The 26,014-nt window shown below is 36.0% G+C and overlaps 3 protein-coding genes and 1 long non-coding RNA gene across 6 annotated transcripts; 1 reads left to right on the top strand and 3 right to left on the bottom strand.

Moving 5' to 3' along the window:
- Nucleotides 1–277: 277 nt before the first annotated feature.
- LOC306883780 (ras-related protein Rab-33B-like) lies at nucleotides 278–5,281 on the top strand. The gene is made up of 2 exons (XM_079439262.1): nucleotides 278–744; nucleotides 2,291–5,281. Exons 1-2 carry the CDS (start codon nucleotides 520–522, stop codon nucleotides 2,780–2,782), a joined length of 717 nt encoding a protein of 238 aa, XP_079295388.1. The 5' UTR covers nucleotides 278–519; the 3' UTR covers nucleotides 2,783–5,281.
- Nucleotides 5,282–5,452: 171 nt separating this feature from the next.
- On the bottom strand, nucleotides 5,453–8,444 carry LOC306883715 (uncharacterized protein). 2 transcript variants are annotated; one of them, XM_079439130.1, is made up of 7 exons: nucleotides 8,417–8,444; nucleotides 7,269–7,440; nucleotides 6,502–6,561; nucleotides 6,278–6,409; nucleotides 6,042–6,188; nucleotides 5,878–5,938; nucleotides 5,453–5,720 (listed from the first exon to the last, which is right to left on the bottom strand). In XM_079439130.1, the coding sequence occupies exons 2-7, from the start codon at nucleotides 7,431–7,433 to the stop codon at nucleotides 5,614–5,616; spliced, it is 672 nt and encodes a 223-aa protein (XP_079295256.1). In that variant the 5' UTR covers nucleotides 7,434–7,440; nucleotides 8,417–8,444; the 3' UTR covers nucleotides 5,453–5,613. The 2 variants fall into 2 exon arrangements, with proteins under 2 accessions (XP_079295256.1, XP_079295255.1); XM_079439129.1 differs by lacking the exon at nucleotides 8,417–8,444 and adding an exon at nucleotides 7,723–7,854.
- LOC306883714 (histone-lysine N-methyltransferase SETD7-like) lies at nucleotides 7,962–12,398 on the bottom strand. 2 transcript variants are annotated; one of them, XM_079439128.1, is made up of 9 exons: nucleotides 12,240–12,398; nucleotides 11,390–11,519; nucleotides 10,267–10,468; nucleotides 9,933–10,122; nucleotides 9,714–9,795; nucleotides 9,392–9,509; nucleotides 9,148–9,305; nucleotides 8,809–8,990; nucleotides 7,962–8,697 (listed from the first exon to the last, which is right to left on the bottom strand). In XM_079439128.1, exons 1-9 carry the CDS (start codon nucleotides 12,277–12,279, stop codon nucleotides 8,681–8,683), a joined length of 1,119 nt encoding a protein of 372 aa, XP_079295254.1. In that variant the 5' UTR covers nucleotides 12,280–12,398; the 3' UTR covers nucleotides 7,962–8,680. The 2 variants fall into 2 exon arrangements, with proteins under 2 accessions (XP_079295254.1, XP_079295253.1); XM_079439127.1 differs by having other exon boundaries at nucleotides 7,962–8,990.
- Nucleotides 12,399–16,251: 3,853 nt separating this feature from the next.
- LOC306883813 lies at nucleotides 16,252–17,812 on the bottom strand. Its single transcript, XR_013785386.1, has 3 exons — nucleotides 17,674–17,812; nucleotides 16,968–17,123; nucleotides 16,252–16,819 (listed from the first exon to the last, which is right to left on the bottom strand). It is a non-coding gene; the product is annotated as an uncharacterized lncRNA (long non-coding RNA).
- Nucleotides 17,813–26,014: the final 8,202 nt, after the last annotated feature.

Here is a 26,014-nt window from a genome sequence, read left to right as displayed (position 1 = left end):
ATCTTTTTAGTGCAATTCTCCAGCAATGTTAAAAGGAAATATCAAGTCACTGCAAAGAAGTAACCCCCCATGCATATATTACAATAGAATATAATAGAATGACTTCCATATTTATTTAGTTTGTGTGTGTGTTTTGTGTGCTGTTGTACAGTGGTAAGTTTCCGTTTTGTTATGCTCCTTTGTGTGTATTGTGTGGAAGTAGTACCACTATAGACTGTAAATAGAGTACCACACAAAACGCTCTCAGTATTATGTGACTTCTCGCGAGATTACAGTTATGTTAACGTCGTACGTGGCTTACACCCAAACACTGTAAGAACACTCCGCCAGGAATGCATCAGTCAAAACGTCAAAAACAGTACCCGACCTTTGAATATCTAAGTTTTGCACATGAAGTTTGAGGTGAAGGGCTGAAGGTTAAACTAAGCCTGCGTTTGAATTATTTATTTGACCCGTTAGCATCAGTACATTTGCACTGTGCCATTCTGTGAGGCACTTGTTTGTTTATAGGAAGACAGCATGGCAGATATCGAGTCCTCCTTTGAGTTTAGCTCATCTTTGAGCTCTTCCCTGCCTCCCCCTCGGACTCGAATCTTTAAGATCATCGTGATAGGAGACTCTGGAGTTGGCAAGACTTGCCTCACCTATAGATTCTGTGCAGGCAAGTTTCCAGACAAGACTGAGGCCACTATCGGGGTGGATTTTCGGGAGAAGGTTATTGAAATAGACGGCGAGAAAATCAAGGTGAGGATGCTTCTGATTTCAGGTTATTTTGCGAATTGTGTTAATGTCATCCTGTAAAGCCTGACACATGAATTATTAGTCAAACGTCTTTTCAAATAGATTAGTTTATTCAACCTTCAGATATAGTGTGAATAAAAAAAGTTTGTGTGTTTTATGTTTCGCACCATATTTGATACTTTTATGGCCCATACAGTATGATTTTATTAAAAACATGTATAGTTGGGTAGATGTAGTTATTTATATGCCTAAAAAGTAAGATGAAAATCTGTTAGCATGATATAAATAATTAAATCAGTAATGTTTTTATAACAATATAGCAGAATACTGGTGTATAAATATCAGTTGTCAATATAAACTATCAGTCAGAGGACAGAATGCATGTACTACATTGTGTATGTTTTACAATCTACATCTACAGTAGGCTTTATAAGGTTGAAGAGATGGCCGATGTAATGCAGGATTAGATTTATTGATTTATTGAGACTGTCTATGCATTGGAGATACACCATTGCATTGGTTATAATAGCCTTAGTATGTAAATTAGTATCTATATGTAAATTTCCAAAAACTCTCATGCATATAACCCACACTTTATAACGTATATATTACCTACATGTGTTTGTCATTTATGCATGAACAAACCCTGCATTCTCCTGCAATGTTAAAGGGATAGTTCACCCAAAAATCAAAATTCTGTCATTAATTACTCACCCTCATGTCGTTCCAAACCTGTAAGAACTTTGTTCATCTTCGGAACATGAATTAAGATATTTTTGATGAAATCCGAAAGCTCTCTGACCCTGCATAGACAGCAATACAGCTGAAATGTTCCCAGGTCCAGAAACGTAGTAAGGACATCAGTTAAAATAGTGCATGTGACATCAGGGGTTCAACCGTAATTTTACAAAGCTATGAGAATACTTTTTGTGTGCAAAGAAAACAAAACTAATGACTTTATTCAACAATTCGATAACACTTTATTTTAGGGTCTCTTAACTAGTTGCTTATTAGCATGCATATTACTAGAATATTAGCCATTAATTAGTAGTAATTAAGCACATATTAATGCCTTTTCTACATGACCTTATTTCTACATCCCTAATCCTACCCAATACCTAAACTTAACTACTACCGTACTAGCTATTAATAAGCAGCAAATTAGGAATAATTTATTGAGGGAAAAGTCGTAGTTAATAGTGGATAAGTGTTCCCTATTCTAAAGTGTTACCAACAATTCTTCTCCTGCTTATCCCGTCTGCTGTAGCACGCCGCCTTTGTGGAGAGTATATGATTCTTGAACTGGGAACATTTCAGTTTCATTGCTGTTTATGCAGGGTCAGAAAGCTTTCAGATTTCATCAAACATATCTTAATTTGTGTTCCGAAGATGAACGAAGGTCTTACATATTCGGAACGACATGAGAGTGAGTAATTAGTGACAGAATTTTCATTTTTGAGTGAACCATCCCTTTAAAAGGACAAATAGGCCTATGCATGATATGATAAAAGTTGACAGCTAATAGCTTTGCCTTTTGCCCCTCTACAAGGTCCAATTATGGGACACTGCAGGCCAGGAGCGCTTCCGAAAGAGTATGGTGCAGCACTACTACCGTAATGTCCACGCTGTGGTGTTTGTCTACGATGTCACCAATGCCGCTAGTTTCCGAAGTATTCCAGCGTGGATCGAGGAGTGCCGTCAGCATGCCTTGGGTCAAGAGGTGCCTAGAATCTTGGTCGGCAACAAATGCGACCTGCGCCATGCCGCTCAGGTAAGTACCGACGTAGCGCAGCAGTTTGCCGATGCACACTCAATGCCTCTGTTCGAGACCTCTGCCAAGAACCCCTACGGAAACGACGAAGGTGGTCGGAATAATAGTGACCATGTGGAGGCCATTTTTATGACAGTGGCGCACAAGCTGAAATCTCAGAAGCCACTGGTGTTAAGCCAACCACCGTGTGGATCAGGAGATACTGTCACTCTCAGGAGGCAGAACGAGGAATACAGGGGAACTTGGGGCTGTGGATGTTGGAGGAGCTAATGAAGGAGTCACCACTTACAGGATGGAGATGAAAAAGGTGAAGCACCTTTAAAAGAAGCAGATTCAGAGGTGCTTTTGTGTTTAATCCGTGAAGGGTTGAGGACACAGGAACATCTATTCTCAAGATTTCTTTTTGTATCTGATCTGGCCATTATTTTAAAGGGAAAAACATTCATCCATCACTTAAACCAGAGGCTTTGAGAAGCTGCATGTAGGCCCATCTGCCTTACATATACAAGCTTCATCTATTATGTGTCAGCCTGTCTAGTTATATCATATGCCACTGCCAAACATGCAATACATTTGCCTACTAGATTTAGGCAGTTCTGCAGGTGAATTGAACAATCATGCATAACATGTTGCCTTTTTCATCATATTTTTTTTAACAAATTTTTGCCACAACTAGATAAACCAGGGGTCACCAAGTTCGGTCCTGGAGGGTTAGTGTCCTGTAGAGTTTAGCTCCAACCCTAATCAAACAAACCTGAACCAGCTAATCCAGGTCTTTCTTGGTATACTTGAAACTTCCAGGCAGGTGTGTTGAGGCAAGTTGGAGCTAATACTCTGCAGGACACCGGCCCTCCAGGATCAAGTTTGATGGCCCCTGAGATAAACTGTTCTGTTAAATCACTTCAGCCTCTAAGGTGAATCTGGTTTAGTTTGTGTGTTTGGTGTTTGTTCTCTCATTCTATGTCACCCACACACATGCAGACACTTCCTGTGAAAGTTGCCAGTTCTCTCAAGAGAAAAGAGAAACCGACAAACAAACACTAAATGCAGGTTATTTATTAGTGCTGCTAATAGATCTTAGACAATGTGAGATCAATTTATAAGTAAAATAAAGCTGATATCCTTTTTTTCCAAAAAAAAAGCCAGTCCTAGTCCACTGCCAGTGATTTATTTATTGCCAATTTATTTTCTTCTAGCAGCCATTCATCTGAATAAAATCTACTGTAAAGACATCTGGGTTATGCATGACAACCAATCCTTCCTGTGAATCATGTCAAAATGTAGGTAAGTTAGGTAAAAAGGGACAAGAATTTTCTGACAATATTTACTTTAGTGTCTACAGTCAGGATTTGTATGTAGTATTGCTTTGTTAGGCAAATTGAAAATGATCTGTACTGTATAATCGCAGATTAGTACCTCATATTATTCATGGAATCTGCTCTGTGCATGGCATAAATCTGATCAAAGGGTCTGATATCAGTCTATATTTCAGTGTGTAATCTATCAGCGCAAATATACAGATATGCTAATGACTAAATTATTTTTCCCTTCGGCCATCTTCTTTCCCACACTGACACGCAGAACAGAGTTCAATCCGTTACAGGGGATATACTCATGTCTTTATGGAACCACAGCTGGTCCTGTGGAGTGCATGAAAGAAGCTCAGGCATGACATGCTTTATTTGTTTTATGGGGAATTGCCAAAAAGATGTTTTGCATATGATTTCTGGTTAATTTTTTGAAGTAGGTTGTTTAAGGGCCTGATTAGCTGATGCACTGTGTTTGATTCAGGTACAATAATATGGGATCATGTGATTAGTTGAGGAATTAGTTGTGCACGGTTGATGATGGCTCTTAAATATTTAAATGCAACATGTTGAATGCACACTAAGACTTGTCTATTATTGCGTAACGTTTTGACTCTGGGTGCTTACAGAAGGTTCATATCTAATCTATCTGCAGAAACAACATGTGCTTTAATGATTTTTGTAGGTTCATGTTGAGCTGGTCTTGATAAAAACATACTCTTGGTCTGGATTCTCTCCACTGTTGTCTGTACTGATTTTTTGCTTCACCCAATGTACCATTTTAAATGTCCTTCAGAATTTATTTTTGATTTTTTTCCTGTATTTCCTGCATTAACACATTAAAAACAATGTAAAATGTGAGCAGATCTCAAAAATCCACAAAAACAGCTTGAAATTTGTAATGGCAGAAAATATATGGAAGATTATTAACATGTTTAAGTGTTACATTTTTATTATAGGTAATTGTTTATTATTCTTGGGATAATTATGCATATTTGCAACCAAAGTGTATGAGCTAATTCATGATATCAGGGGTCAGCAGTTGATAAAATAACACCTTGCAATGCCAGAACTCAAGCATGCACAACAAATCTTTATTATTCATTTGTCTGATGCAACTCGTGCCTTCAATGTTGGTCATTGAGTTTGAGTGACATAGTTTTGGGAAAATAAACAAACCATCAATCCACTATAATCAAAAGAGATCAATGCTTGTTGCAGTTTTGGTTTTAAATGTTTCAGTGTTTTACCAAAAAAGTAAAGTACCACATCTTTGAGTTTTAGCTGTCTAGTGTTGTGCTTTATTTGTTTAATTAAAGACTACATATGGGAATTTAATATTGTTTAGACTAGAGTCTTATTTTAAAGTAATAACACTGCAAAAATGATACTGTCCCATGGTATGTTGTTATAGTCTGAAAATCCATTGAAATTCAATGGTTTGAAAATTCAATAAAGAGGCAAATAAAATAATTTGTCATATATTGTTTATTGTAAAATATATACATACAGGTTTATGTTTGCAAAAACAGTCCATCATGTAAAATGTATAAAGCTAAGGCACATGCTTTTACAAAAAAAAAAAATATATATATATATATATATATATATATATATAAAATATGGCAATGATAACTTAAACATCAAGAATTGAAGTTGTTCTGAAACCAGCAGGCTTGATTAAATCTGGACATTTTTCACTTTATAGGGAAAATTAATGAACTATATTTTCCAATATTTCATTTTCCCTATGCGCACACACACGCATTTAAAAAAAAAAAAACATATAAATTACTAAGCTAGTCTGCTATACGGTGGAAGCGTGGAGAGGACTTGCTGTTCCTGCTCAGGACAGCAATCCATGAATGACATGGGGGAGTTAAAGATTCGCTCATCTCCGTCTGCAAGAGGCAAAATAAAACCACATTATAGCCAGCCACATCCTCACTAACATCGTCATAATGGCATACATTGCGGCTCATATAGCAGATGACTTATGAAATATTATTTTGTTGTCTCAGTGTGCAAATCCACTCAAACACCACATCTCTCATGTACCTTGCCAAGTGCATACAAGTTCAGTTGGAGTAACAGGGTCATTCTGAGGAACTAGAAACTCCTGTAAAATACATAACCATGCAGTAATTACCAGCTCAATCTTGCATACTGTATACTAACTTAAAAATACTGCACTTTCTTGTCTTACATAAAATTTCACCCACCATGCCATTTGCGGAGTCATAGCAGCCACAAAGCGGCAGACTGCGGCAGCCGACATAAGCAATGAGAGAAGAAAAGAGCAAAGACCCCACGCAGGCCACCAGAAGGGTGCCGTTTGCTCCTTTCACCATCCGGCTGAGCACGAACCTCTAAACAAGACAGATTTATCAACCATTTGTATGTTTTAAGAGGAGTGTTTAACATATGGGAGAGCAAACATGATCTGGTGTGACTGTACCACTTCAGGGACAGGATGGGAATGGAAGATCTCATCATCCTCTTCTCCATAACTGAGAGTGATGCAAGCATAAATGAAGACAATCACAACAGCAAAAAATGACATCACAGATGATGCGATCATGACGTTTACCTAAACGTATTAATGAGAAGATGTTAATATCAACAGGTAGAAAGAGACAACCGTCAGGAGAAATACTGTGGATTAGAGGGATAAGAAATTACCAAAACTGGGTTTTTCTTCTGGGATGCAAAGAGGGCAAGTACACCAGGGGCAGCTATAATCTAAAAGAGGAGGAAAAAGGGAAATAAGCTTTATAGAATCATATTGAACATCTCAAGGGTGATGGTTAATAAAATGAGATGGAAGAAAAAAAAATTACATTTAAATGCTTTTGTATTTTCTCGCAAAACTTTTGCATTCCCCTAAGAAACTTCAGGTTTCTTCAAATATGAGGAAAAAAAACAAAAAAAAACTTTATTTCAGAGCTTTTGCAAGAGAATGCAAAGTTTCTCGGGGGAACGCAATACCTTCTTACAGAGAGAACGCAAAAGCATTTTTCCTACCATCTCTTTTCCATCATCAATCCTGTTTGGGGCCCTATAGAATCAGTCTCTTAGAGCAGACACATGCCACAAGAGGGTGAATACAAGTCAAGTGGGATACCCTGGCCTAAACGTCTTCATCATGTTTATAATCTTCTATTACTAAAAGTCCATCCTAAACCACATTACAGCAGAAAGAAACATTTACAGTAAATTGGCTACGAAGGAAAGTCATGTTAACATAAAATAGCAAAATGTGTTTTAATATGGGATACAAAAGCTAATTCTATTTTTCCTAATATAACTTTTTTTATGTGACTTTGACTCTCTCCCAGTTTGCTACACTATACTGGAAAACTGGGATGGTGCATTATAGATTAACGTGGGAACTATAATACGTTAAGTCATATTAAAGTAAATAAATGGTCAGTTTTAAGGTTTCTCACCAGTCCAGCCCAGAGTGGAGCTCTAGTTTCACTCAGAGTAGTGCTCTTGCGGAAGACTGCATCCATAAACCCGCAAACCACGCAAAGCCCCGCGCACGCCACCTGAAGGATGCCGAGGACCACCACACTCTTCTGATTGAAGATGAAATACCTGTAACGGTCCATCTCAGGCCTTCAGTGGGGAGAGAAGAGGTAACGTGTTTCACATTCATATGCATCATTTAAAAGAGAACAATCCTTCACTATTATGTATCCGAATGGAGCTGGATCCTTTATTAAACGTCTAATGACTTGAAACCGTCACGAGCGCTTTCCACGTTTGTGCGTCGATTCTGAAACTACAAAACGACTTTACTAACTTTATTGTACTAAACGCTATGCTTAATCTATGCTACGCCCGATTTAATGTATAAAGTGGTGTATAAATCCTATAAATTAGAATAAATCTATTTACCTGTGCTGTTTTTCCTTATCACTTCCGGTCCGCTTTTGTTGGAAACCTAGCGAGTCACTCATATACCTGGCGCGCGCGCAGGTGCAGCACGATGACCACGCCCCCACAGTGTGGATATTTACAGTGCTGACCTAATAATTGAATATTCCTCCATATTTGGCTTAAAGAAAACCTGATTCATATTTTCAACATTTTATTATTATAGCTGAGAACACTGAAAAGATGAGTCCAACTGTGCTCTATGCTGGAGTTTTTATTGATAAATCTTTGTTGATAGCTTTTGCACAGCAAAGTCTGAAGTTCAGCTCAGTAGAAAGATTTCTCTTAACCTTGTGCCTTATTCTCAAATTCTGTACATTCGGTTCAGTCTTTTCCCCACACATACAGTTCACCTTAACTTTCTTTTAATGGTGTCAATTTTTCATTAAATTTTTCTTGAAAAAAATATCACAAATAACAGCTTTGTCTGAGTAATACCGTTCTTCAGGATTGCTAGAGCCTATGTAAACGTAGCTGTTCGCACATGCAAAAGGAGACAGAACAAATTGCTTTACAAGAAAAATTATTGGTAATACCAACATAAAAAATATCTATATTTTCAGTTCTCAGGGGAAACATGAGCAGAGCAGCAAAAGACACTATACTGGTTTAATACTGCATAGTTATCACAAGTTGTGGTAAAGAAGTCATATACCTCCAGTAATCGTGAAATCGGTCTTTAAAACTTTCAAACTCCACTCCAAGGATTTCAGTCAAGATGCCTTTAAATCACTTGCTCTTTTTCAGTCTCTGTATTCTTGTAGTGCAACCAAATCAGTCACCAACTGACACACATACTAGTCCTTCCACATTGTAGAACCATAGAATTTTGCAGCTTGCTCAGTGATCCGAGCGAGGATTTCACAGTTACAATCCTTGTAAACGGATGAGGATGCCAGAAATCAGTTCAGAAGGGTGATTACTTATTAGCGTTAGCTGCAAGAAGGTCAAAGAACAAAGTTAAGAGTTTCTGGTGGTAGGCTGGGATGGGAGATCATGTGTTTTTCAGACAGCGTTGGTGAGGGTCTTAGAAGGTCTCATCAGCACCTTTTCCAGACTCCATCTGCTGAAACTCCAGCAATTGCTTTGTGTACCATTCTGGTGCCTCTGGACCAGACTTCCCTGATGGATCATGGTCATAACCATAAGCAACAGTGAGTTCTTCATCTTTTTCCACAGCACGGATTGTTCGGATGCATTTTATTTGCCCAAAACGAGGATGGATGTACCTTGACAGGTGAAAACAGCTGTTACATGACTAACCCATTATTGTCCAACAATAAGATTTGTTTATATTTAAATATCTAACAAAATGCTACTCAATTTAATATAGGAAACAAAAGCACTACATCTCTGTATATTACTAAAATGAACATTAACACTCACGGATCATATTTGCAATTGGGAGTGAAGGAGTGATTGGCTTTGTGGCCTAGAGATGCACAATAATTCTCCGTCAGATTGAAAGGTTCTGGAACATCAATCACAGTGTCCTCATCCAATGAAATAGTGTTCCCATTCAGGGACCAGTCACGACTATCCACCTGTTAAATAAAAAAAATGCATTTTTTAACATTTTTAAAAGTATTACATTCTAGCCCTGAATAATGTAAAATGCAAACAGACAAACCTCTATATGTGTAATGCGGACACCATTATAAAAAGCCATCACTGTGTTAGCCTCAGCTTCAGTTTTTGCAAATAGCCCTTCTCCAGCTCCACAAATAAGTGACTGTCCAACATACACACTGTTAAACCAAGAGGAGACCATCTTTCAGCTTGAATCAACAAGATGTTGACATGATAAATACTGTATTACGCCTAGAGAACCAGCAGAATCTCCCCAATGAAATGACAAGCAAGTACATCACTGGAACAAACAAATATGTTTTCCGTTCAAAACGAGATTTGATAGATTGAGGTTTACATGGTTGATCACAGCTTGCACCAACCGTTGACTTTCGTAGGGGTCGGGCAGCAGTTTATGACCAGCGATACATGACGAGGTGGATTTATCGTAGCAGTAAACAGGACCTACAAAAGAGTTAAAAAAAAAGTTAAAGATTAACCTACAACTAATTTTATACCAAGATTATCTTTTACTGATCAGATTTGGCCTTTTAAATAGCTTTAAATGAAGTCTTGTAAATAAAAGATAAAAATAAACTCACTATCTGTATCAACAGTGAAGTGTGGTCTGCCGTTCTCTTGGGTGGTAAGACTGGCAAGTTGGGCCTCAATCAGTTCTCCATCAACAAAGGAGCCATACAGAGCCGTACGCCCACTGGGATAAACATAAGCCACCGACTTTCCTGTCATCTCTCCATCTTCATTCACTTCCCCAACCACGCAGGCGCCATCCTTTAGATGGCAGAGAAAAAAGAAAACTCACATAAACACAAACCTGGAACTTTTCAATAGACTGATCCCAGTTCATTACATTAGAATGCTGTAGATAAGAGTTTAATTTGTGATTTAAAGTGCTTGATGTTGGGCACAACATACCGGATAGTAGACCCAGCACATGCCATAACGAATGTTGTCCTTGTACTGGCCCCTGAAGACCAGTTGACCTTCTGGATTGAACTCTTGAGCAGGTCCATTGAGCTCGCCTTCTACATAAGTCCCATGTAATGCTCCCCCATCCTCGTAAGTATAAATACCCTGGCCCTGCAAAGCATCATCCACATAGAAACCCTCCAGCGTACTATAAAAGGAAAAAACAGGTGATTTTTGGGTGAAATATAATTACCTTTGTCTAGGGCTGTGCAAGTAATCGCATGCGATTGTCATGCGCATCTCTCGCCAGTAAAGCCGGTTCCGTGATTAGCGTTAAATCCCCATCACCTGCTTTCAAATGGAGCGGCATTTAATACAGAGCCGTAGTTCACTGACAAGCTAAGCAATATCGCGTTCATAATCGAATGCGATTTGTCTGCGACTATGAACGCGATATTGCTTAGCTCTGTATTAAATGCCGCTCCATTTGAAAGCAGGTGATGGGGATTTAACGCTAATCACGGAACCGGCTTTACTGGCGAGAGATGCGCATGACAATCGCATGCGATTAATTGCACAGCCCTACCTTTGTCCACTATTATCAAAATAATCCACATAAGGCTTTTTAGTATGTAAGATTATAAAATTAGACTCCAAAAAGAAGCAAACAAACTGTGGAGAAGGAAAATATGCAAGTTAATTAGATCTAAGACTGTTGGTGACGATACATTTGTCTGCATGTGCATTTGAATGACAGGACAGTGATATGATTCTGAATATAGTTCAAACATGAAATTCTTCTGATCAGCTGAATAGTACATTGGCAGCGCAGCCATTGTACCAATCTGCTGCCACTTTCCCATCTACACCTTATTTATATCCATCTCAATCTGGTACAGATATGTGGGCCATTTCTTTATCCTCCCTCCTCCCCAGCACCACATGTCTAGACCGCCAAGACAATCCTACTTGCAATACATCCTTATGAATGAAACAAAACTATTTCGAGAGTTGTCATGATTTAAATAATTAAATATGAGAGTCTGATCAACAGTGACTAATATTCTATTATTAAATATTATGCTAGAAATCAATAATAGATCATTGGTGCCAACATAAAGTTTCATACCTGCCATCAAAAAAGAAGAACTTTCCTTTTCCATTTTTCTCCCCATGAACAAAGTGTCCCTCAAATCTGTCGCTGGAGGAGTAAGTCACAGTGCAAAATCCATGAGGTTGGTCATCCTCATCCAGTGGTCCTAAAAAGACATGAAATTGTAATAAAAGTCATGAAGTAATAGATTGATAAATAACTAATGCAGTGCATGCCCAACAATTACACTAATTTTAATGGACCAGGTTGATAAAATCAGTTCAGTTAGATACTTGCCATTTAGCAAAAATATTTAATACAAAGCAACAATCAGCTAATTAAGGGGCACTAAGTGCTGGGTTTAATGGCGATAGTCCAGAGCTGAGAACTACGTGCATCTGCAGTTTTGGATCAAGCTTTAAAGCTGAACTTGCAACTTCTGTGTCAACACCCCACTTTTTTTAACCGCGTGGCTTCAACAACACCATTATGTTCATCCAAATACGAATCTAGCTTATATATAGGGCATTTACAGACTTCTAAAAAGATTATATATACAATACAAAGTGTCAGAGAATGTAATAAAATGAAAGGTATTTTAAGAGAAATCAATTGTCTAACTATGTTTATTCTTTGTTTATGCTATCTCAGTTCATGGCACTTCAGATAGAACTGTAGCTAAGTCTAAAAGCCGAAATAACACTCGCTGTCACCTGGAGGATTTAAAAAGTCCCAAGCTTACGGGCCTCGGTTGCTTGACAGCTTGTGTACGGAGGAAAGGTAGGCTAATCCTCGGCGGAATGAGACTGCATAAAAAGTTCAGCCTGACAGCCGAGAAGACGACAAAAACATATTCATGCAACGTTTGTGTATACGCATGTCGTACCTTCCACCACTTCTTCCATGTTGTCATCATCGCTGTCCATGATTGCGCTTCCTCTGTTGTTTATTAGAGGTATAATATCCGCTTTTGTTCGCCTGTCGCGGAAGCTTCAGCAGCGCGAGCTGACAGTTCCTGGCGCACAGTGTCTGACATCATCAGCACAGATTTCAGCTGCACGAGAGCGCTGTGCTCCGGACCTGAATCACTTTAGCGAATCGGTTCACTCGGACAATTCGCTTCTATCAACTAGTTAAAAACGATTCAATGATCTGCTTGAGTCTTCATCAAAACTTCGATAGGGAACCCGAGGAAAAAATGTGTTTTTCATTGCTTTCGATTTCGTTAATCCATCCCAAGCGTATTTTTTTTTTCGCCGATGCCAACGAAACCCTACGCTTACAATGTCACCACCATGCTTTCTAGCTGCTTTTTGCTGTGGGAAAAAACTAAACCAAAAAACTCCCAAACAAATTCCTGTGTTGAATCTGACAGGTTGAGTTCTGGGAAACTGCTTTGTTTATCCGCCATACTTGCAGGATAGCTGACCCCCCCTTATATATATATATATATATATATATATATATATATATAGGCTATAATACAGGATATATATATATATATATATATATATATATATATATATTTTTTTTTTTTAATGCTTGAAAAAACAATAACAATTGTCATCATTGTCAAATCATAACAATACAACAACAGTCCAGGGTCATTCAGTCCAAAGGAAGTGCCAAGTCCTTTAGCAAAGCCATTGTTCTGATTGCTTTTAAGTTTGTAGAGAACTCAATAGATTCAAAATACATTTTAATTTCAAGTTTGAATGTTTTTGACGCAATTCCAAAGAGTGATGTTACTTTTAAAAAACTGTAACTCAGAAAGAATCAACATGGTTAATCCTTGTGGAAACATTTTCATTGAAAATGTTGATGTTTTAAAACAACAGTGTAGAAATAAGATTATAAGGAATGCTCTTTGTTCTGTGTCCTTACCGGCAGCAAGATTTATCCTGCTAAGTGGAAAGATTTAAGCTTAATATTTCGTATTCCTGTGAATTTTGTGGTAAAGAAAAATAAACTATTTTGCATCTATTTTTCCATTTTATTTAGGCTACTTAAGATTATTTTGGAAGGATTTGGAATTCTATATTAACAGAAAAATGGAGTGTATGATAGAAATTTGTATATTTGATGTAATTTTTTTAAACAGAAAAATTACCATTTTAATTGTAAAGAACAACATATTATACATTTGTTTATATTGTTAGGAAAATTCCATATACATAAGAAGAAGTGGGCTCAATGTAAACCAGATTTTGCACATTTTATAAAAGACTTTAAATTACACTGAACAAAATTATAAACGCAACACTTTTGTTTTTGCCCCCATTTTTCATGAGCTGAACTCTAAGATCTAAGACTTTTTCTATGTACACAAAAGGCCGATTTCTCTCAAATATTGTTCACAAATCTGTCTAAATCTGTGTTAGTGAGCACTTCTCCTTTGCCGAGATAATCCATCCACCTCACAGGTGTGGCTTTAACGGTAAGCTTTAACTTTAACGGTAGTTTAGAAATGTTGTAGTTACAAAGCAAAAGAAAATGAAGACCTCCAACCTGTGAAAAAATACAATGAGGAATAAAGTTCCATATACTAGTTGGTTTTTTTAAAAATGGTTTGATCCAGTTTACTTTGAAAGTATATAAGAGTGGTAAAATCTAAAAAGTTCAAACCTCCATTTTCAGTTGTGTTCATAACCACAGATTTCTTAATATAATGGGTTTTGTTTTTCCATAAAAATTGAAAAGCATATTATCAATAGTCTTGCAAATATTATTGCTGACTGCTAGAGAAAGAGCTGAATATGTGAGCCTTGAGATGCCCTCTGCTTTTGTAATCAATACCCTCCCCCTCAAAGATAAGTCTCTTAGTAACCACTGATTAAACTTTTTCTTCGTCTTATCAATAACAGGGGAGAAATTTAGCTCAAATCTTCTCTCTTCATCCTTTACAATCTTTATACCTAAATATATGACTTCATTTTTTATAGGAATACCACAAATGGATGGTAAATCGCACTGCTTAAGAGACATTAATTCACACTTATTAATATTCAAATGAAGACCTGAAGCTTTTGAGAATATACAGATAATATTAATAGCTTTGGGTATTTCCTCTGCATCTTTTTAAAAAAGTGTGGTGTCGTCTGCTAATTGGCTAATGGTGATGATGTTATCTGCAACTGTAATTCCTCTTAAAGCACTCTGTTTAATAGAATCAGCAAGTAGTTGTGAACAAAGTAAGAACAGGTAGGGAGAAATAGGGCATCCCTGTCTGATACCACGATTAAGATTAAATCTAGGTGAGGTGCCAGCACGCAGTTTGATTGAACAGTTACCATTGAAGTATAAAGTTTTAATAGTCTTAATGAAGTAATTACCAAAACCAAATTTTTTAAGAGCTGAAAAAATAAAATGATGTTCAACGGTATCAAATGCCTTATGGAAATCTAAAAAAAGAATGAAGCTCTTATCTGAATAAAGGTGGGGATAATCAATGAAATCTAAAACTAAACGAATATTATTTGAAATATGTCTGTTCCTCATGAAACCAGATTGGGTATCATCAATAATTAAGTCTAATGTCTTTTTAATTCTAGCGGAAAATAGAGGCTAAAATTTTATAATCATTATTAAGCAAGCAAATTGGTCGCCAATTGTCTAAAAACAATGTGTCTTTTTTTGGCTTGGGTATTAAGGTAATTAAGCCTTGAGTGAGGGTGGGTGGAAGCTTTTCAAGGTCTATGCTCTGAGAAAAAAGTTTTAAGAGAAAAGGAGCAAGTTCTTCAGAAAAGGATTTATAAAATTCAGAAGTTAATCCATCCACACCAGGGGATTTATTCAATTTAAGTCCCTTAATAGCATGTAGGACTTCCTTTATACAAATATAATTATTACACTGTACTTTTTCGTCTTCACTTATAGATTTAGTATTAAAAAGGCTATCTAAAAAATCAGAGGTGTCCTTTTCATTAAATTTAGATTCATAAAGAGAGCTGTAAAAGGATGAACAATAACCAGCAATAGATCTCGGGTCATGTGTTAATATACCATTAATATTCAAATGTGAAATTGTATTTTTTGAATGACTTTTTTCTAATTGAAAAAAATAAGCTGAGTTTTGTTCACCCTTCTCCAGCCACCTCTGTAGATCTAATGAAAGCCCCCTCTGCTCTCCTTCTATAAATATCATCTAATTGGTTTTGAAGAGCAATCAGTTCCATTTTTTCATTGTCTGAGAAAATAGGGGGAGACCTTTGAGTGAAAGCTGTAATCTTTGAAATTATATTTTCTTCTTCATGTTTCCTGGCTTTGGCCAATACACTTCCATAATGTCTTATGGAAATGGTCACCTTAACAAGTTCGTTGTCCAGAATTTAACTATTAAGCATTAAGCGTATTTCCAGTAAGCATTATCTTTTGTGGACGTCACGTGGACTGAATTGGAATGCTAATATATTTCGTAAGTACTTACCAAAACGGAGTTTGCTCTTCAGAACTAGTGTGTCAAAACTGACAGATTTGTGCTGATTTAGGTCACCAGGGAGAAATGGGTCTTATAAATGCATATTGTCTTGAGCAACATTAAAGGTTTATTGTTTGTGTCACGAGTCTGTTCTGTTTTTGCCTTGTTTTCCATTGACCCAGTTTCCCCGATTAGTTAATTAGCTCCTCACCTGTTTCTGTTCTCCCTTAATGATGACCTGCCTTTATAAGCCTGTGTTCACCCTTGCCATTTTGTCTGCTATTATTTGATGTTACTGGATGAAAGCTCTTATTATTAAATACCTCTTATTCTTTTGATATCCCGTTGCCCGTGTTTGTTCCGCCTGTCTGGAAGCACGTTCCGTAACAGTTTGTCACCCGGACACTTGCATTCACATTTAGATTATTTTTGAACATGTTAGAACGAATAAGTTGATTTTAAAAGGAATTAATAAACAAACTTTTTTTTTTTTTAAATCTTTTAATGAGTGTCTTTTCCCTTAATTATATCAGGAAATTAGTATCACATTTACATGTCACATCCTTATCACAAAGATATTTAAGTCAATAAAAGATCTCTGTGGAATTTAGTTACCATGCACTTGCTTTAAATGAACCTGGCAATCATTTTTTCATGTACCATACACCAAGTCATTAACATTGAGTATTTTAACTGAACTAAAAATGCATTGTCTTGAAATGATTGGCTGTGGTCGGAACACGTTTGACAACTACAGGACACTTCCCCTTGTTTCCTGCCTTGTCCACTGCAGCAACTTCCAAATCTTCAAGGCAGCAGATGCCGGAATAATGCAAAAGTGTTGCATTGTAGCCATTTTCATCTAGACCATCATATTGAGTTATGTTGCTAAAACCCCCACCAAAAGACTTAATTTGGGTGTGATCAATTCCTGAACCATTGCCATCTGACATAATATAAGTCACTTCCAAGATTATATTTCCACATGACAAAAGACAGTCTGAACTCTCATTTACCACACGACACACTGGTGGAGTAAAATCTGTTACCTGAAAAGAAAAAAAATATTTCTTTCAATGAAATACCATAGTAAAGCTGTAGAGACTTTTAACTGCAGGTAACTGGACTAGGAAAAGTTGAATTGCTCATTTTTAAACTGTTTACAGTACACCTACAACACACGGATGTTGTACTTACATTCAGTATGACATCTTGTCTTTCTCTCTTTATGTCAGCATCTTTAATTTCTTCATTCTCACTGACAACAACATCACGTTGTGGAAAAGCCTGTGACCATCCAATCAGCACGCAGAGAAAGACTATTGTCTTTGTGATCTGAGCCATTTCGATCAACTGTGAAGAGTTTAAAATAAAAATAAAAAGTGTGATTAAAGTTTATGCATTTTTGATAGGGGACTTAATTTCTATTATAACATTCCACATTTAGGTTGTAAACATTTTAGGATATTTATAAGATAACTCAACAAAAATGTCTAAGATTAAGCTTTGTTTTCAAAGAATATATCTTCAATTAAGAGTGGATTTAGGTTTAAAACAATAAAAAACCTAATTCAATATATTTTCTGAAAACATAAGTCTCTTTTTTAAATTCAAGTTAATTTAGCTTAGATATTTTTACAGTGATAAATCAGTTCAGAAGTCATCTTTGTCTTAATATATGTTTCTAAAAGTGATTTTCTATTCAATTAGTGATTTCAGACCTTAAGTGAAGTTATCAAATAAAATATAAGCCTTTACGCAATATATAAAAGTTGCACACTATATTCTAGTAGCAAAATCAAAAGGCATCAGTAGGCCTATCATATGTTCATTAATAGTTACAAGTCATCAAGTTGCATTGGAGTACTTCAGTAAAAATAATTGTTGATTAGTTTTTACTTACTGTTGTGATGAAACCTTCAGTGGAAAGTAGTGAAATCTCAGGTTGCTGAGTTCTTTTGTTGAGATGTTTCGGTCCTGGTTTTACATTTGGTCCGTGGAATACAACTTGCACAATACTGAACTGTCAAAACAAAATTGAATTGCTATCAATGTTTAACCGGATTCCATGTTCAGCACTTTCTCTGGTGCTTTTGTTATTTAATGTTTTCCAGGCTGTATAGTAGCCTATTATTACAATGGATAATGCTAAAGTATGTCTATAAGAAATAAACATTAAATAAATACTATTTAACATCACTGAAAGAAACTAAATACATTAGGACATTCAGTACGTTCAGTGATGTCAACCCTAAAGTTTAGTTTTGGTGTTTAGGTTAGGTCACTAAACCTTTGCATTAGATAGAAATAGCTTCTGATAAGTGCAGATTACCACTTATATAGTTCAGTATTGCTAGATGACATTTAAGTGATATATTTCCTCAGCATTTATCAAAAAAGAAAAGAAAAATACTTTATTTGAGATTATTGTTTTATAATGTGAAATTTAGCTGTTTCTTAATGTGTTAAATGTGAGGAACGTTTTAGTTTTATTGTCTTAAAACTTATTTTATTGCCCCCCCCCCCCCCCCCCAAAAAAGTACTTGCCTTAGATAAACATTGCCAGGACCAGAGAAAAGTATAAATCATTAACAGTTGAAAAGGATCATGTTGATCAAGCAAGGTTACCACTGAATGTGTTTGATTCTCACTATTTCAATATAATTAGTTTTTTTTTAAGATAACTTGATTTAAGCAACAAATTTGGCTGGTTCTTTGAATTTGTTTCTTAAAATGTCTATCAAGATATTTAAATCATAGATAACTGTTGTTTATTATTTGACTTTTAACAATGCCAACACATGTGGAAAACTATGGTTGAATTTTTTTTGTATTTCAAGACGTGTAGGGTGTTTGAGGATGAAGTATAAAACTATAATCCCAATTTAGTTTAAAAGGACGCTGTGCCCAGTAAGATCTTTGAAGCCAAACTGTTTAATTTATGCTTTTTATACTTCACACACTTCTCACTCTTTTTATTAATAAATGTGTATGGAAATTTAAATTAATTACTTAAAATAAAAAAATATATAAACACAAATCTCATGGATTTAATTCATTTATGTGAAACTCTTTAATCTATAATTCTGAGGATGCATAGAAAAAGTACAGTGGGGTAAATATTTGATACACTGCCGATTTTTCAAGTTTTCCCACTTACAAAGAAATGGAGAGATCTGTAATTTTCACATTGTATGATTTTTGAATAAGTAATTTCCATTTTATTGCATGAAATAAGTATTTGATACAATAGAAAAATAGAACTTAATATTTGGTACAGAAACCTGTGTTTACAGTTACAGAGTTCAGACGTTTCCTGTAGTTCTTGACCAGGTTTGCACACACTGCAGCAGGGATTTTGGCCCACTCCTCCATACAGGTCTTCTCCAGATCTTTCAGGTTTTTCACTGAGTTTCAGCTCCCTCCATAGATTTTTTATTGGGTTCAGGTCTGGAGACTGGCTAGGCCACTCCAGGACCTTGAAATGCTTCTTACGGAGCCACTCCTTAGTTGCCCTTGCTGTGTGTTTGGGGTCATTGTCATGCTGGAAGACCCAGCCACGACCCATCTTCAATGCTCTTACTGAGGGAAGGAGGTTGTTGGCCAAAATCTTGCGATACATGGCCCCATCCATCCTCCCCTCAATAAGGTGGAGTCGTCCTGTCCCCTTTGCAGAAAAGTACCCCCAAAGCATGATGTTTCCACCCCCATGCTTCACGGTTGGGATGGTGTTCTTGGGATTGTACTCATCCTTCTTCCTCCAAACACGGCGAGTGGAGTTTATACCAAAAAGTTCTATTTTGGTCTCATCTGACCACATGACCTTCTCCCATGCCTCCTCTGGATCATCCAGATGGTCTTTGGCAAACTTCAGACGGGCCTGGACATGTGCTGGCTTGAGCAGGGGGACCTTGCGCGCGCTGCAGGATTTTAATCCATGACGGTGTAGTGTGTTACTAATGGTAACCGTTGAGACTGTGGTCCCAGGTCTCTTCAGGTCATTGACCAGGTCCTCCCGTGTAGTTCTAAGCTGATCCCTCACCTTTCTCAGGATCATTGATACTCCACGAGGTGAGAGCATGGAGCCTCAGTCCGAGGGAGATTGACAGTCATCTTGAATTTCTTCCATTTTCTAATAATTGCGCCAACAGTTGTTGCCTTCTCACCAAGCTGTTTGCCTATTGTCCTGTAGCCCATCCCAGCCTTGTGCAAGTCTACAATTTTGTCCCTAGTGTCCCTCGACAGCTCTTTGGTCTTGCCCATAGGTTGGAGTCTGATTGATTGAATGTGTGAACAGGTGTCTTTTATACAGGTAACGAGTTCAAACAGGTGCAATTAATACAGGTAATGAGTGGAGGATAGGAGGGTTTCTTAAAGACAAATTAACAGGTCTGTGAGAGCCAGAATTCTTGCTGGTTGGTAGGTGATCAAATACTTATTTCATGCAATAAAATGGAAGTTAATTACTTAAAAATCATACAATGTGATTTTCTGTTTTTTTTTTTTTATATTCTGTCTCTCACAGTTGAGGTGTACCTACGATGAAAATGACAGATCTCTCCATTCTTTGTAAGTGGGAAAACTTGAAAAATCGGCAGTGTATCAAATACTTATTTGCCCCACTGTAGATTGATTGGACAGTACACTTGACTCTATATCTGTAAAGAGGCTTCCAACATTTGAACTCTTTAAACAACTTTTGAATAAAACATTATGATTAGTACACAGTACACCTACACTGTAAAAAATAAATTCGTAAAATTTACGGTAAAAAACTGGCAGCTGTGGTTGCCAGAATTCTACCGTAAAAAATACGGTAGCAACGTTTTAGGTTTTACGGTTTTAACTTAAATTTACAGTTAAATACCGTAATTTCTTTAACTGATATAATCTTAATATACCAACCTATTAAAGTACTGAAATCTGTTTTGTTCCTTTGAAATACACTGATAACCACCAAATGCAGGTGATGATGAGAAAGTCACATGATGAGCCAAAGCCCATCACAAGCAACTTATAAACAATAGAATAGTCATTCACACAAGCACTAAACACCATCATGGTGAGACTCATTAAACTGAAATATGCTATAAACATTAATTTAACAACATTAGATGTAACATACAACCCTAATAAACATAACTGACAAGAAAAAAATAAGAAGAAACATAGTTATTTCAAAGAAAAAACGTCAAATTCAAACAGAATTTGAAATGGAACGCAGGGAATTCTGGGAACGTCAGTTTACGGTTTTTCCCTGTACATTTTACAGGAACTTTCCGTTAACCATGTAACAGGTTTTTACCGTAGCATTTTCACAGTTTTTTACCGTTAAAATCACGATAATTTTTTACAGTGTACAACTTAAGAAACAAGGGCGATGCCATGCCTCTCATAGACCTCTGACCTTTTGGCCACCTTAGATATACTTAACAAAATGTATGACCGTATTTAAAAGTACAGCTTGACATTAATGTAACTGATATTTTTTAAATGATCATTAATTTAATTTTATCTTTTGTTTTTCTCTCTTCAGTGCATCTGTACTGTATTTTCCATCAGTTTATTATATTTAAATACTGCTGCTCTTATTATTTTACTCTATTTGACCTTTGTTACTGAATGTTTATATTGTTATTTTTGTTTTATGACTATCTCATGTATATTAAAATCAATAAACAAATAATAATAAGAAAAAAAGAGAGAAAAACTAGATTGGTTTGGCCTCTTGGTAGCTCTAGACAAAAACAAATTAAAGGTTTGTGGCAACTAGACCCCGTAATCTGAATTACATAAAGGCGTTTTTTTTGGGGGGCAGTCTATGAAGTCGAATAAAAGTTAGAATAAACAGAAATACATACTGCTACTTTTTATTCTCTAATGATACAGCAACGGATAGCAACCACATGAATGCAGAAAAAATGTACCATGCACACCAAACCAGACTTAATACTGACATCAAGTGTTTTAAATTAGGGTGACCATATTTTGTTTTCAAAAAAAGAGGAACGTGGGGACAGGATGCTATTCATATGAATGACAAATCGCACTCGCATTGAAGACATGACACACAGGTGGAGTAAAATCATTGTGAAGAAGGTTTTCATTTATGAAGCTCTAAACATTTTACTGACTGGTGTTTTAGTGCATTTTCTGCAAATATGGAAAAAATAAAGGGTCTCAATTAAATATGTGCAGTTTCACATGGTTAGTGCAAATTGCACATTTTTGGTACACATTATCTTTAAGGTGTGTAGTATTAATAGTGTATATGAATTCATAATTATTTAGTTTTGTTGAGTGTGGACACAGATTGAGTAAACATGATGTTGATGGCAACAGTGACAGGTGGGATAACTTTCTTTTCTTTTTTGTATCTTAGTATACCTATTCAGTGTTGTATAAGGTTTTTTTATGTATAATAATAACAAACATAGAATGCAATGAAACTGTTTAAAATGGGTTAATAACTGGGCTGAGATGTATAAGAATTTTGATGACTGCAGAAATAATTTAATTTCAGTATACATATTACCCCACTGGTCACAATTGTGACCAACCATATAAAACACACATTTCCATAAAACTTTTAAAACATAATTGTTGATTATTTCAAGGGGTTACTAATGACACATCATTTTGATATTTTCATGTCTGAGAAAAATTTGGGATTAAATGGGTTTAGTTTACATTCCACAGTTATTCCACATTCCACATACATTGGATACAATATGTTAATAAAATATAAATGTCATAAATTGCAGTATTTAGCAGAGAATAACTGACTAATGATTCAACAAAGAGCACCTGTCTGTTTTTTTCCTTACTGATATAAATGATGAATCCTCAATGAAGATTGTTTATGAATCGGTTTATGTCACCCCTATAAAAACTAATCTCTCAGGCACACCTAAGCCCTCTCACCCAAAGGTATAAATATTCATAACCAATCAGGAACATATTTCATATCTTGCTCAATATGTTGTCAGTGTTTAATCTGTTTAGCAGCGTTCATTCCAATGAACAGCACTTTCTCTGGTGCTTTTATAATTTAATGCTTGTTTGAATAGCTGTTTGACTGTTGAAATATTGTGAAGAGGAGAAAAATGTATATTAAATATGGTGGGACTAGACTAGATTTCCGTCAGAGGCTTTTAATGATTTTTATATTTATACTTATAGGTCTATTTATATTTATAGACCTAATGAGCTGAATTTCAGAGAAATGAATATGAATTTGTAATAAGGATGAAGTTCACATCAATGAAAATGTCCAATTGTCCTTTAACTTTGAAACACAAGCGTGTGAAGTACATCAGAAAGAGAATGGTGCATCTATTTACTGCCACGTCACACTGTTTATGTGCATAGACAGGGTGTTATTAAGGCCTTGTTTATGATTCCTCTTAATTTAAAAAAAATTAGGCATATCTTGCAGTATATGTATATGCAAACTTATCTGGAAAATAAACAGTAGGCTTAAATGCCTCTCTTACACACAAGTCAGGGTGGTCTTTTAAATAAATTCCCCCACAGTGAGCACAATAAATAGCATGAATGAATGTGAAATTAGTACTGTACATGAGTTTAAATTAAAACAAATGTTTTTTAAAGGTTATTCAGCACTTTATAAAGTACAATAAAAGATAGACCTAATAATACATTCGTCTACTTTCATAAGTTTCACTGTATTTTAATGCTCCATAAATACATAAAAATAGAAACTACATGAGAAAAAATAAAAGAGTAAAAGAATAAAAAATATATTTCCATAAAGTGGAGAAAGTGCACATCTATGTTAAAGCAACATAGATTTAAGTGCCATCAGTATTAAACTTGACCAAAGAGAGATGGTTGTGGTGAAGCTGCTGGACGTGGGACTGACCGTCATTGGACTGATTGTGGTCAAAGGGCGTTGGATATTAAAAGGGCACTTTGCCTTGTTTCCTGCCTTGTCCACAACAGAAATCGTCACATTTTGGAAACAGCAAGGACCAGTGTATTTCACAGTGGTTGCATTGTAGCCATTTTCATCTACAGTCACATTTAATTTGATAAAAATGGTGACGTTGCCTTCACAAGAGTCAGTGGCAGAAATAGAGGGGAAATCAATTCCTGAACCAGCGCCATCTGACATGATATAATTCACTTCCCAGGTTGCATTTCCACCTGGTGAAGAACAGTCCAAACTCTCATTTACCACACGGCACACTGGTGGAGTAAAATCAGTACCCTAAAGAGAAAATATACATGTCATTTCTTTCAGATAAATGTCACAGTAACTTCACATGTGTTTAACTTGAAGCAGTAAAGCTACATCATTTCCTGTAGGGAATCAGCAGTATATGAGGCACTTACACTAGACATAACATCTCTTCTTTCTCTCTCTATCTTGTCAGCATCTTTCATTACATTATCCTCAGTGGGGACATTGTGGTACGGAAAAGTCTGTGACCATCCAATCAGCATGAAGAGAAAGACCATCGTCTTTTGAACCATTATGTTCAACTGTGAAAAGTTTTAGAAATAGATTTAGATGAAAGTTTATGATTATATTGATACTGGCATTAATTTTCATTAAAACATTCCACATGTATAGTTTACATTCAGTACTCTGCTCTGTTTCATGCTCTTTGAAGTTACAAAATAAAATATGGGGTTTATTTAAATGGTGTTAACTTTTCTTACACCGTTTATTATTTTAAGCATAAACCTTACAACATTTTGTCATTAAACAGTTAAACAGAAAGAAATAAAGAAAAAAGAACAAGTCTTCAGTACTCACAACAGCTTTTTAAGGAAGTTTAAATCATTTTGGTGAAATACACATTTCACATTTATTTATTTATGCACTGGATACACAAAGCAACTGCTAAAATGTCACAATGACAGCAAGAACTTTCACCATAAAGGATTTCCCACAAAAGTCTTTCCGGAAGTTATCACTTCCTTAAAACGTGCAACTTGTTGAGGTCATTTTGTGGAATACGTAATTACATAATCTGTCTCTCACTCAAGAAAAAGGCCTACATATAGCTGCTCAACTACCGTTACATACTGTTCCCCACTTCATCTGATGTCATGTTTGTCTGCAATAACAGGTGGACTGATAAATGACTACTCAGAAGAGATTTGTAACAGTTTATAAAAGTTACATTCTATTAGGCTATTTGTTAATTGATGTAATGATTTAAAACAGTTGGCCTATAAATAAAGAGTAAAAACATGACGCATTTGAAAATTGCACTTTAATATATTTTAGAATAACATCACATTATGTTCCAGCAATAAAAGGCATGAGTGCAATATGTTATTATCATCCTTATATGTAATATTTACATGTTATATTGGAAAATAATATTTATTCACACAGCATTATTTTTACTTACCTTATTAGCAGTGATGATAAAAGTAGTGAAATCTCGTCTCTAGTTCTAGATATACTGCACTCTCAGACACACCCGAAGACTGTCAACACAACCCTGCCGGTCAGTGTAATATATTCATTGTAAAACTTGCACAATATGCCTATCCAGTTCAGACCGGGTATTTGTTTTAATGAATAGCACTTCCTTGTCATAGGGCAAATGGTGAAGTAATATAGAGTTATATTGCTAAATGCCAAACTGTTCATTTGAACAAGGCACTGCAGCCTGTAAAACAAAGTGCGGCATAACTACAGCAATAAAAGTTTCACTGTTTTTATGTATATTGCTAGTGCAAAACCACAAGATTTTCTATACAAAAAAGGGAATTCCTATACAAAGGTATATTCACAGCAATTACAGTAAATAATAATTAAGCCTGCGTTGAAATAATTTGGAGAGAAAATCAGTCATATGACGGTATGGTAGGATCAAACACAGCAGATTGGTGGTGACTCCTACTACTACTAAACTGGTCAAACATAACAAAAAATGGCAGCTCTTCATGTTTCAACCTGCTGGATAAACTACAACTCTTCCTTTCCCACCCCAATCAATATCACATTGTGTTCGTTCGCTTAGGCCTGAGGAGATCTGGTCACCCGATTAAGCCTGATTTCCCAAGGTTTTTTCTCCATTTCTGTCGTCTCTCGAGATGGAACGATATGAAAAATTCATATTACGATTATAGGGACCAAAGTGATCACGGTTATCAATATTATCACAGTATCATGTGCTGGAAGTGTTCAAAAAGTACTCACACAAACTGAAATCATTTCAGTTTTATATCAAAAACCAAATTAGGAAAATTATGCACTT

This window comes from Barbus barbus, assembly GCF_936440315.1.
Source record: "Barbus barbus genome assembly, chromosome: 17".
NCBI lineage: Eukaryota > Metazoa > Chordata > Actinopteri > Cypriniformes > Cyprinidae > Barbus > Barbus barbus.
Note: the sequence above shows the minus strand (reverse complement) of the source record. Positions and strands in the feature narration are given on the sequence as shown.

Bases quoted from the DNA above. Each gene is read 5' to 3' on its own strand.
- LOC306883780 (XM_079439262.1), top strand. From the start codon at position 520: ATGGCAGATATCGAGTCCTCCTTTGAGTTTAGCTCATCTTTGAGCTCT. The intron at 745-2,290 runs GTGAGGATGCTT...CCCCTCTACAAG, and splicing joins TAGACGGCGAGAAAATCAAG to GTCCAATTATGGGACACTGC.
- LOC306883715 (XM_079439129.1), bottom strand. From the start codon at position 7,784: ATGAGTGACTCGCTAGGTTTCCAACAAAAGCGGACCGGAAGTGATAAG. The intron at 6,562-7,268 runs GTGAGAAACCTT...CTCCTCTTTTAG, and splicing joins CTCCACTCTGGGCTGGACTG to ATTATAGCTGCCCCTGGTGT. The intron at 6,189-6,277 runs GTACAGTCACAC...TGTCTTGTTTAG, and splicing joins CCCATCCTGTCCCTGAAGTG to AGGTTCGTGCTCAGCCGGAT.
- LOC306883714 (XM_079439127.1), bottom strand. From the start codon at position 12,279: ATGGACAGCGATGATGACAACATGGAAGAAGTGGTGGAAG. The intron at 10,469-11,389 runs GTATGAAACTTT...TTCCTTTTATAG, and splicing joins TTCTTCTTTTTTGATGGCAG to TACGCTGGAGGGTTTCTATG. The intron at 8,991-9,147 runs GTGAGTGTTAAT...TCACCTGTCAAG, and splicing joins CCCAATTGCAAATATGATCC to GTACATCCATCCTCGTTTTG.